The sequence below is a fragment of the Pantherophis guttatus genome, chromosome 4, assembly GCF_059756535.1.
Source record: "Pantherophis guttatus breed Tessera chromosome 4, ASM5975653v1, whole genome shotgun sequence".
Taxonomy (NCBI): Eukaryota; Metazoa; Chordata; class Lepidosauria; order Squamata; family Colubridae; genus Pantherophis; species Pantherophis guttatus.
This window is the reverse complement of record NC_142066.1, coordinates 10,682,672-10,695,129: the sequence shown is the minus strand read 5'-3', so window position 1 is coordinate 10,695,129 and position 12,458 is coordinate 10,682,672. Positions and strand designations below refer to the sequence as shown.

General features: G+C 35.8%; 1 protein-coding gene across 1 annotated transcript; it reads right to left on the bottom strand.

Annotated features, from left to right (window-relative positions):
- Positions 1–1,574: 1,574 nt before the first annotated feature.
- LOC132711317 (vomeronasal type-2 receptor 26-like) lies at positions 1,575–12,458 on the bottom strand. Its single transcript, XM_087893317.1, has 6 exons — positions 12,436–12,458; positions 8,779–8,943; positions 8,168–8,459; positions 5,139–5,234; positions 4,083–4,161; positions 1,575–2,476 (listed from the first exon to the last, which is right to left on the bottom strand). The coding sequence occupies exons 1-6, from the start codon at positions 12,456–12,458 to the stop codon at positions 1,575–1,577; spliced, it is 1,557 nt and encodes a 518-aa protein (XP_087749443.1).

Sequence of the window (12,458 nt, the reverse complement as noted above, 5' to 3'; positions counted from 1 at the left end):
TTTTCGAAAATAAAAGCAGGGGGCGGAGCAATGTTGAAGAAAGTACTATTGCAGAAGAAGGACTGGAAAAAATATAGAAAGAAAGGAAAAATTGAAGATTAGGTTCTTTTGGGAAGGATTTTAATACTAAATTTGAAAAGTCTACTGAAATTAGTATCTTTTAAGTTTAAGTAAAAATGTTTAACTAAAAATGGATAGCTTTTAAAAAAATTATCAAGGTATTAAAATGGTTAACTTTAAACTTAACTGATAATTTTCGGAAAGTTTTGAAACAGATATTTTGAAGGATGAACTCAAGAGTTAGAAATAATTTAACTCCATGGATTAATAGTATTTTAAAGGTTATATTGTGAAGAATATTCTATTGAAGTGTTTTTGTTTTTTTTTGAGAAGAGAAAAAAGGAAAAAAAAAACTTACTGAAGTATTAAAATGGCTAATTTAAAATTGAATGGATATAAAATAATATTTTTTTCTTCTTCTTAAGAGATATGCTTTAAAGAAAGTTTTATAATGTTTAAATTAGAATCCTAAAAGGGGAGGCTGATGAACAATTTTCAAAAGAGGAGTTAAAGAGTGTGAGGGGGTTGTGAATCTTGTAGTAAATTAGTATATTTTAGCTTATGTTTATTTAATGCTATACCCTGTTTTTGCTCTGGGAAGTCGGGGGTGGGGGTTGGGAAGGGGGGGTTGAAGGTTGTGTGGGGATAAAATGGTTGTTTAATTCTTAATAACATTAAAAGATGGCTTAATAAATAAATGTATTATTAATAAATGTATTAATAGAGAAGTAAGAAAAGTGGGGGAAATGTTATAATAAAGGAAATGATGATATTAAGATATGATAAATATTGGAAGAGCAGAAAGAAGACACAAAAGATATATTTAGAAGATATATTGACTGACTGATTATGTATTGTTTGTTTGTTTGTCTATAAAATAAAAAAAACTTTTTGAATAAAAAAAATATTTCCCTGGGTGTCGCATCACATGTCCAAAATATTCTAACTTTGGCTGTTTAATGGCTTTGATGATTTCCCTTTGTTTTCCCAGATGGCTTATCACCTCCTCATTTGTGATTTTGTTAACCCATCTTATACGTAACAGCCATCTGTAAATGCACATTTCAAATGCTTCTAGTTTCTTCAAGTGGCTTTCTGTCAGAGACCAACTCTCTACTCCTTAGAGCAGGATAGAAAATTTCACTTTTAAAAAAGGAAATTGCTAACAGAAAATCACGGTTCATCTTCAGCCTATGAGCTTTACATTTATACTTATATTTAAATTTCATATTTCTTTAAATGCAATTGAGTAATTTCAGACGGTTAGGTGGATAGTTAAAAAACTTTAATTCATTGACTTGATAACAGGTTCTCTCTGGTTTTGCTCAAAACATACTAGTACTCTCCCTCTAAGTTCTGTGAGCCTCCCTATTCCATCAAGATTTAAGAGTTATAAATAAATCAGGATGCAAACACACACACCCCTTCAAAAAAAAAAACTTAAAATTTAATTTTGAATTTTGATGTTTCTCTTCTCAAATTTAAGACATCATAAAAAAAAAATAAAAAGGTATTTAAACAAATCTTCTTATCAATTGTTCTCTGTTATTTAAATCAGACCTAAATACAATAATGTAACACTTGGGGAAAAAGATGCAACCTAGGAGCCCAGCACTGGAGGACAAAATGGAGAAGATCTCCACAGCCACCATGGCTTTTCCCCTGGTGCTCAGGTACGTTGGAACAAAGGAGACCCACACACTGCAGAAAGCCAACATGCTGAAGGTGATGAACTTGGCTTCATTAAAGCTGTCAGGAAGTTTACGAGCCTGGAAAGCCACAATGAAGCTGGCAAACGAAAGGAGGGCCATATAGCCCAGGACACAATAAAACATAACAACTGACCCCTCATTGCATTGTAGGACCATTTCTTCAGTTGTTGAATGCATGTCTAATTCTGGGAATGGGGGAGAGGTGGATAACCAAACAATACAGATGCTTGCTTGGAGTAGAGAGCAGAGAAGGACAATAGAAAAAGCCAGTCTTTTCCCCACCCATGACCTTATCCGAGATCCTGGCTTGGTGGCCTTGAAGGCAAGAGAAACAAGGATAGTTTTGGCCAACACACAAGAGATGGACAATGAGAAGGTGAGGCCAAATGCAGACTGTCTGAGGAGACAGGTGACTCTCCCAGGTTTTCCAATAAAGAGCAAAGGGCAGAAGAAGCAAAGCAGAAGGGAGATGAGGAGAGTGTAAGTGAGATCCCGGTTGTTGGCTTTGACAATGGGGCTGTCTTTGTGCTTAATAAATGTTCCCAACACCCATGTTGTAGTGAGGAAAAATAAAGTAGCAACAGTGGTTAAAATGATTCCTAAAGGTTCTTCATAAGACAAGAAGCTAATTGTTTTCCTGATGCATCCATCTTTCTTATGGTTTGCATATTGATCATCAGGACATTGAAAGCAAGCAACAGTGTCTAAAAAGAAAAAAAACAATATCAACACAGATTCATGAGAATGATCATTATTAATTTTCATATTGATCCATACCCTGATGTTTATGCCTTTGTACCAAATATAGGACCTACAATATGAAAATTTCTTTGAACATTTCCCTATGTATATTTTGTGTGTTGCGGTATTAAGTCAAATATTACTTTGATTATACACAAGGAAAATTAGCAAACACCATGAAAATCCATGTTATCTTGATTTGCTTTCTTGTGATATAGGAGTGCTGCAATGAAGATTTATGAATATCTGAAGAGATTATTTTCATATTTAAAACCATATTGAGTTATTGAATATTGAACCATAATGATCACATTTCAAAATATGGTAGCTAAGTATAATATATTCACCAAATTCAAAGTGAAAATGAAAGATAGTGCATCAAAGGGGAAATTGTAAAAAGATGAGTAATTATGTATTTTAAGGGAAAACGAGAGAAGGAAATGGGATTAACTGCTTCTGTAATATATATCCCCTTTTATTATTTTTAATATTAAGAATATTATTATTTTTCCTTTCTTTCTATGTTTCTTTTACCATTTTATTTCTTGTGTTAACCCCCATAAAGAGAATATTGGAATCAGTCCGCATTACATATAAAATACATACTTAGCTATTACACACCCAAGAAGGGTGTTCCCCAAAGAAGAACATTTTGAGGAAAATATGAATAAGGATTTTTTTTAATGAAGCAAAATTGTGCAGAAATAGATAGATAGATAGATAGATAGATAGATAGATAGATAGATAGATAGATAAAGTGACTTGATGGAAATGAAAAATAATTAAGATTTAAAGTAGAAAGTGATTTAATTATATTTCTCATTATGTCTACAGGATTCTCATTATTATTAAAATATATGTTTCATTAGTTTGTCCACTCTTCCTAAGAAATAATAAATTCCATAAATTTCAGAAATTCTTGTTTTCATTATTCAAGAGTGTCCTTATTTAGTTAGTGCACATTGGAGGTTTTTGGATTCCATAGTACTGTAGTACCAAATGTTTCAATTTAGATAACAAGACATCAATTCTGAATTCCTTCCTTCCTTCCTTCCTTCCTTCCTTCCTTCCTTCCTTCCTTCCTTCCTTCCTCCCTCCCTCCCGCCCTCCCTCCCTCCCTTCCTTCCTTCCTTCCTTCCTTATCAGTCATTGTATTATATGTAGTTTTTAAATTGTACAATCACTTTATTATTTTTTATTTTTCACCTTTTTAAAAAATCTCTGAAATAATTATTTCTCTGTGTTTGTCTATACATTCTGTACATTGCAAATGTTTCTGAATCTTCACTGTGATGATTGCTTGGTTATAAAGCTAAAAGCATTCCAAGATTTATTTATTTAATTAATTAATTGAAACATTGTTGTGATTGTTGTTGGGTGATCATCATCATCACTTGTAATTCCATTGTTGGAACCTATAATTTTTCATGTAATAATGAATTTGATTTCATTGTCCCATTCAGTTTCCAAAGAAACTCTTATCCATGCACAACCAGACAATTTAATTAGTTGAAAGGCTGCCCCACAATAGACAGTATAACAACAAAATCAAATGATTTGTAAACTTACCCATCTCTTTGGAGATTTTCCCCTCTGGGCATGGAACACAATCATAACAGCAGAATCTTTTTCCTTCCTTCTTCCTTTTCTGATATCCACGGTGACAATATTCATTACACAGAGAAATGGGGAGCACCTAGTTACCAATATTAAAATGTTGGAAGATGAGGATTGATTGTTTTCAAGAAAATTCAGTTGTTACACTGAAGATGGAATGTGCTGTTACATTAAAATTTCTTTTTAATGTAACAGCACATTCCATCTTCAGTGAAACAACTGAATTTTCTTGTCCCATCTAAAGGTTGTAAAACAAGAAATTGATTGGATTTGATGATTTATTTCAAAAACAATGAAGTACATTTCAATTTGCCCTCTGATTTTATTTTGTGAGCACAATTGATCTGGGTTTCCACTTTTTGTTTAATTAAATCCATATGAGAATTTCAATGTTTTTATTAATTCAAACCATCAATTTGACCAGAAGTATTGAGTCAATCCATCACACGCTTGATAAAGATTTGATAAAGCTTCACTCAACTAGAGAAATATAGTCCCTTAAAAGCATTTTTTTCCTCATTTACATTGCAATATAAATGAGGGAAATGAGGGAAGTCCAATAAATATAGTGCACAATAGCAGATATTGTTATCTTTTAACAATTAAAGGGAAAAGAAAACATTTCTTAATCTGGTTATCTTCATGGGTTCACCAGGAGAATAAATGCAAATCTAATAAATCCATATGTTATGTTTCATTAATTCAATTTATCCATTTGATCAGATGATTTGAGTCAATCAAATTTGCTTTAAATCTCATCAAACATTCAACCAAGGAAATACAGTAATTTAAATGCATTTATTTTCTGTCACATTTTCAGTTTGCTATTTGGGGGTAACTCTAATAATGTGTCCAATATTAGTGAAGTTAGTTTTCCACATTTAAACATCGTTTTGTTTTGTTTTTTAAGAAGTGGCTCTTCCTCGTGATTTGCCTGGAAGGAGAACAATAAATTTCCAAAAGAAACCATACGAGAATGGGTCACAAAAATTCTTCTTGAAACTATACCTGGTTAAATGATCTATGCCAAACAATCATGTCCTCATTAATGACTAATTCCTGTCCTTTTACGGAATCAGGATCCACTTTTCCAATCTTGCGCCTCTGGAAAGTGGAATTAGGAAAGACAACTATGTTTGCGATATCAAATCCACCTTCCATCTTCTTTTGATCATAAAAAGTCAATGTTTCTCCAAGAGAATTGTTGTATATCATGCCTCTAAGAAACTGGTGGAGCTTTATGATTGGGAATAATAACAGAGGTAAATCAAACAATAGAAATGTATGAGTAATTTTATCACAGTTGTACTATACTATACTATGTACTATATAGTATATAATTGTACTATACTATATTATATTATACTATACTGTACTATCCCATCCCATCCCATCCCATCCCATCCCATCCCATCCCATCCCATCCCATCCCATCCCATCCCATCCCATCCCATCCCATACCATACCATACCATACCATAACATAACATAACATAACATAACATAACATAACATAACATAACATAACATAACATAACATAACATAACATAACATAACATAACATTCTATACCATACCATACAATACTAAACATATATACAACTATATAGGAAAACATGCAAAGTCCATTTCTCCAGTCCCTTGAGAATCTGTTTGCTATCTTTTGCACATGATAATCAATAGTCTGATAATCCATGTTGTAATTGGTTTTTCCTCTACTTGGATTTGCATCATATGTGTACTATGCTCAGGAAATAAAATAGAAAACATAGTACTGAGAGGCTAAGCCCAAGAATGAGATACAAAAGCCTTGGTAGTACAGTGGTCTAAAGCACCCTGTTATTAAGACCAGCTGCCTGCAATTACTGCAGGTTTGAATCTCGCCAGGCGCAAGGTTGACTCAGCCTTCCATCCTTTCTAAGGTAGGTAAATTGAGGACCCAGTTGTGGGAGCAATAAGCTGACTTTGTATAAATATACAAAAGGATGAAGGCTATTGCTTAGCGCATTGTGAGCACATTGTAAGCCGCCCTGAGTCTCCAGAGAAGGGCGGCATATAAATCAAATTTTTTAAAAAAATGAACCAGAATTCAGGTTTTTTATTTGCTTTCACTGTAGGAATAATTTTCCCATACTAAATTCTTACTATTCACATCCTGATGGATATTCCCTGAGAGATTCGAGGGCGTGGTTATTCTAACTCTCTTCCTCTGTCTCCTCTGACTTCTCTAAAATTTGAGGGTGTGCTGTCTGTTCTCTCCCCTTCAAAACAGTTTCTGAAATGTGCTCCCAGGAAATTTGCCCCTTCACTGTAGTCCATCATATCAGCTCTCTTCTACATGTGCCATTTCCCACAATTACAGGGATGGAAATAGAGGCATGCAATTAAATATCATCAATAGAAATATTTATTTATTTATTTATTTATTTATTTATTTAATTAATTAATTATTTAACAGCAAGTACAAGGAAACAAGTTTCAGTAGAGACATAGACATGGACAAATGAAAAAAAAGGCACAATTAAATGGCTATAAATAAGCAAAACATAGCCATAAACACATAAAATGAGTACATACAAATGGGGACAGTAGGACAGGGACAGTAGGCATACTGGTCTGCTTATGCATGCCCCCTTAGGGACCTCTTAAGAAATGTGTAAGGTCCATGGTAGACAGTTTAAGGTAAAAGGTATGGGGGTTAGAGGAACTAAAAAAAAGATCAAGTAGACTGTTCCAGACATTTATTACTCTATACTCTAGACATCTATTACTCTTGCTGAAGTTGTATTTTCTACAATCAAGATTAGAGTGGATTACATTTAGTTTGTATCTATTGATAGCATTTTATTATTGCAGTTGAAGTTAAAGTAGTCATTAACAGGTAGGCTGTTATGTTCAAATCCATTTAGTAGGTGCAACTTCCCTCTCTGAATCATACACACTAACCATGTACTTTGCTATTGTCTAATACAGAATACTTCTAGCACACAAATCACCTGCCATCGTTGTGATTCTTCAAATTCTGATGATTTATGCCTCAAAAAATGCCTGTGGTTAGATCGAAGTAAGAGGAGAGCATGTAAAGCTTGAGCCAATACATAGACAGCATTATAGACACTATAGCTGTGCCCAGACAGCTCCACCTCAAAAAGAGCACCAGGAATGTCCCTTAGCTTCTCCTTTCCTGTACAGATGTGTTCATCCAGTTTGGTCAAAGAAGGAGATGGCAATGAACAATCAAACACTTGTTCCCAGAAAAGTGGGAAAAATCCATCTCCTGGAATCCAAGGAGGTTTTAGGAACTTCAAGAATTCCTTAAACCCTGGAATTTCTTTTGAGTGAATTGTAAAACAAATGGAACCATCAAAGAACTGCCGATCCCATTTTTTATTCATTCCTGTTAATAAATAATCCATCTGGGCAGTCATGATCCATACTTTTCCCAAGGTAGTCTGTTCACATCTAGGATCCAACCCAAAAATGATATTCGTTAACCATGCGATTGTCAAAGATTCTCCGCAGATTATAAAGGTCTTGATCGTCTCATCAATTATATGTTTATAAATATTATTCAATGTGTTAAACATCTCAAAAGGTTGATCCCAATAGGTTAAATATGGAATTCTCTCCATACAAGCAGAGCAGATTCCATGCTTAGAAAAAAGGGACTCCATGGTCTCCAGAAAATGTTCTCCTTCAGTTTTATCAATAGCAAAGAGTCCAACCCATCTCCACCCAAAATGTTGAAGCAGTCGGATTAGTCCAATGTACTGTGAAGACTCATTTGGGACTACGGAGTAATAGAAGGGAATCTCTGTGCTATGAACATCTTGTGGGGTAAAGGACCCATATGTGAGCTAAAAGAAACACATATTATGAATATATATCAGTATCTTTTTTTCGTCATATTTTCCAACCAATTTAGTCAGATTGTTGAAGTGTGTAGCCAGGGAATAGCCATTTAAAAAAAAAATGGCCCCAGTTTGCAAAAAAGAAAAGAAGGGGGAATTTTCATGCCTATGTTTCCAAAGATCCTACCTGTGGAATCTTGTAAAACTTCACGAGATGTGCGATGTAGGAGGAAGTTCCAAAGCTGTACCCTCCTATGATAGAAATGAGATTTCTCCCGGTGTCACATTTATAGCTGGGGACAAATCTCTCTGATCTGAAAAGCAGATCCATCGTGGTTCGATAGGTCATTATGGCATTGTAGTAGCTATCGTGAATAGAGAAGCCAAGAGTGACATTGTGCAAGATTTCTGGATTCTCATTGATCTCCTTCACAGCAAAGACCAAGGAAAGGACATGCTGGTAGAATTTTGTTAGCACGCTGAAAATAGGATGAATGGACATATCTCATTAAAAATTTCCTGATTATTTTCCTGGAATTTCAGAGAGGTGCTTTACCCTATATGCATGCACATTTTGGGAATGACCAATGCAACTCTAGTTTTAACTCTACTGCACTGAACTTGTGATTTCCATTGTTGCAGATTGAATCAAAGTGTAGCCAATATCCCTGAAAACACTTTCTCACATAACAAAGTGTTCTCATTATGAAATCAAATAATCTACTTTTCTCTTTATTCATTGCAATTCCTCTAACTACATAGAGATGACACAAAGGTTGAATGATAAGAATCGCTTACTCTGGATATTCAAAATACTTCTCAGAGGGATGCTGCTGAAATGAAACTTCATTAAATTGGTAGTTAGCCATGGATACCATCCCACCAATGAGAAAGTCCCCTTGCTGGTACCATTCATTTGGAACAGGTATGGGTTCACCTGAATGACACGGCAGAGACTTCACTCTGAAGAGTGGAAATAGAAGGAGAAAGAACATTCTGGGCATTAAATGCTCTCTAAGTATGAACCTTCTACCACCAGCAGCTTCCCATGTTCATCTGTATTTACTAGCCTCAAACTTGCTGTTAAGAGCAAGGTTAACTCTTAGCCCTGATTCTTATTGCATGTTGTGATAATACTGAAAAAGTTCTGAATGGCAATGTTGAGTTCCAGCAACACGATTTAATTCAGGGCAGTTGAAATCACAAGACTTGTGTGTTCTTGTCTTCTACTCCCCAGTGCCCAAAGGGCAGTCCTTATAATGTCTTCTTCATTTGTTTAGAGTTTTGAGGAAGAGATAAAATTATCATTATTGGAATAAGTTCAGTTAGGAGGTAATTACAGTATGTCTTCAGCCTTCTCGCTCCTATTGTTGACTCTCTCAACAATGTGTGTATATATCTATATCTATGTGTTTTCTGAGGTTTTTGCTGGTGTTTGTATGTAGGTCTTTGGTTATTCAGGTTTTCTCCCACGTAAAATTGGAAGTGTCTTGGCGACATTTCAACGAAGTCTCATTTGTCATCTTCAGGCTGGTGTTTTCGGCTTCGTGCTTCTAGGAGCAATATGTGATTGCAGCTGTTTCTTCCTTTTAACTGCCAGTGGGGGTGTGAACTGTTTCTTCCTTTTAACTGCCAGTGGGGGTGTGAACTGATTGGGTGGGAGCTTGGCTGTGTTGTGATTGGGTGGAGGTGTGTTCTGATTTGTTGGGGGTTTGGCTGTGCTCTGATTGGATGGGGGGGGTTGGCTGTGCTCTGATTGGCTGGGGGTGTGTTCTGTTTAGGTGGCGGCTTGGTTGTGCTCGTGTTAGTCTGAGTTGCAGGGGGATTTGAGCTGGTAAGCTGCATTGCTGTTGTTTGGTTTCACGTTCGTGGTCATGCCACATCTTCATGGTGGGTGTCAGTTTGCTTCATGTATGGATTGGAGGGGTTTAAAGTGGCTAATGAAGCAGCTGTGGTCTGGCTTCTAGTTTGTGGTCATGCCTCATCAGTGTGGGTTTGCTTTTTGCGTGGATGTGTGGTGGTAACATCCTGTGTGGTTTTCGTGTGTGGGGGTCTGGTGTCATTCTTTGTGTTAGGACAATCTATCTATCTACTTACCTACCTACCTACCTACACACACACACACACAAACACACACACACACTCACACACATACATATACCGGAGTGAAATCTATTTACCTTCTCTACTGGTTCGGAAGTGCATGCATTGCACCCATGCGCTCACTCCACACTTGTGTGCAGGCCCTCTACGCATGCACAAATTCTTCTGCGCATGCACAATGGGTAAAAACAGGTTACTTCCTAGTTAACACCAGGAAGTAACTATGACCTGGCGAGTACTACCGGCTCGCCAACTCCCCCGCTGCCATCACTACCAGTTCTGCTGAACTGGTCCAAACTGGTAACATTTCACCCCTGATATATGCATATATGCATATATATATATATATATATATATATATATATATATATATATATATATATATGTGTGTGTGTGTGTGTGTGTGTGTGTGTGTGTGTGTGTGTGTGTGTACATATATGAATATGTGTGTGTGTATATAGCACTAGGACTTATTTTGGGGGGGTGTTTTAATTATTTTTTTCATATTCGGGAGGCCCACTTCTTTTTTTTTTTACAACAGTTTTTATTTTTTATGTTCAAATAACCAAACAATACAAAATGAATTATTATACATCATTTCCCCCCCAAACTCCCCTCCCCAACTCCCCCCACCGACTTCCCAGAGGAAAAACAGGATATAGCATTTAATACACATAAGCTAAAATATACTAACTACTGCAGGATTCAAAACTCTCTCACACTCATTAACTCCCCCTTTAAAAATTCTACTTCACCCTTCCTTTTATAAATTCTCTTATCACATTTCACATTTATAAAGAAAGAAAAAAAAACAAAAAACTATAATCTTAATTTAAGCATTTTAAAATCTCTCAATACATTAAGAAAACATTCTCCAAAATATAAGCTTCAAAACTTTCAAGAACTTATCCATTAATTTTTAAATTAGCCATCTTTAAACTTCAATACTTTAAAACTATAATAAAGTTCAAAAAGTTATCCAACTTTAGTTAAACCTTTTAACATCATAAAAAAATCTCCAGAATATAACCAGTCTTTCTTTCTTTCTATATTTTTTCCAGTCCTTCATCAATAATACTTTCTTCTTCAGAATTACTTCTCCCCCTGCTTTTATTTTCAAGAATTTTTTGGTTTGAAATTGTAGTTGGTGTGTCTTTGGAATTCGTTCTCTTCTTGGAGTTGTTTCCTTTAAATTGAAACCCCCATTTCCACTTCTCCTGCATTTGTAGTCAATCAGTTCATTCCTGATTCTGATTCTGATTCGTTGATTCTGTCTGTAGAGCCAAAACTTGTCAAAATATTTATCAACCTGCAGTAAAGAATCTTCTTGCTGTTTTTCAATTAATTGAATGGAAGCCTCTTCCAAAACCTCTGTTTGCAGTGTAATAACCTCCAATTTAATCCTGACAGTATCTCTTTTGTCCTCCAAAGTCACATTATCCTGATTACTTTCTTCCTCTTTTCCAGCCAGCAAGTCATTTTTATTCCCCAATTTAAAATCTTGAATAGTTCTTTTAATTATCTGCCTTATCTCAACAGTAAAAGATTTTAAGAAATCTTTTAAATCCTTCGCAGTCACCACTTGTGGGTTTGCTGACTCATATAATCCATCTTTAATTTCAGCCATTTTCAATTGCCTCTTTATATTTGTATTAATTCAGCTATCAGGTTGTTAAATCCAATTATTTTCCACACAAATTAAAGATGTAAATTAGTTAAAATCAGTACCATAGTATTTTCCATTCCACTTCCACTTTAAATCTTTTTCTTAAATAACCCGATAGCTTTAACAATGTTACTAATGTTAACAAAGACTTTCACTTATAAGTTTCATTTTCACAGGCGCCATCTTTCCCTTTTTAAATGGAGTTAACATTCAGTACTTGCATTTTTATCCTCCTGGATTAACTCTGCCAGCATCTAAAGTCCAAATTCTTTATAATCTTCAATTTGCTTTGCTGGTGTGGTCGCGACGCTTCGGTCTGCTTATTTTTAAGCTGACTCGTCCCGGCTCCGGAACTTCAAAGGGCTTTCAGGGAGCTCTCACCCTGCAAACCCCAGGCTTAGAAAAAAAAAAGCCTGGGGGTCTAGGGGACTCTACCCAGACCCTTCTGCTCTTCTCTCCCCCTTTTTCCCTGAGGGAGAGTTTTAAGCCGCTAGACAGCTGTTTTTCGCTGTTGTAGCGGCTATACAGAGACACAGGGCTGGAGCTCCTGAAAGGAGCTCTGTCGGCATTCATGGAGCCACAGGAAGTCCGCGGAGCCACAGGAAGTAGGAGGCCACGCAGCATGCCCATGCCACCACCATGAGGCAGCAGAGTTTAGCTGCTACACACACCCCACAGCAGCTTACCTCAGGGCCCTCGGGCCATCCAT

Bases quoted from the DNA above. Each gene is read 5' to 3' on its own strand.
- LOC132711317 (XM_087893317.1), bottom strand. From the start codon at position 12,458: ATGGATGGCCCGAGGGCCCTGAG. The intron at 8,944-12,435 runs GTAAGCTGCTGT...TCCACTCTTCAG, and splicing joins GATGGCCCGAGGGCCCTGAG to AGTGAAGTCTCTGCCGTGTC. The intron at 2,477-4,082 runs GTAAGTTTACAA...TTTTCTTTTTAG, and splicing joins GAAAATCTCCAAAGAGATGG to ACACTGTTGCTTGCTTTCAA.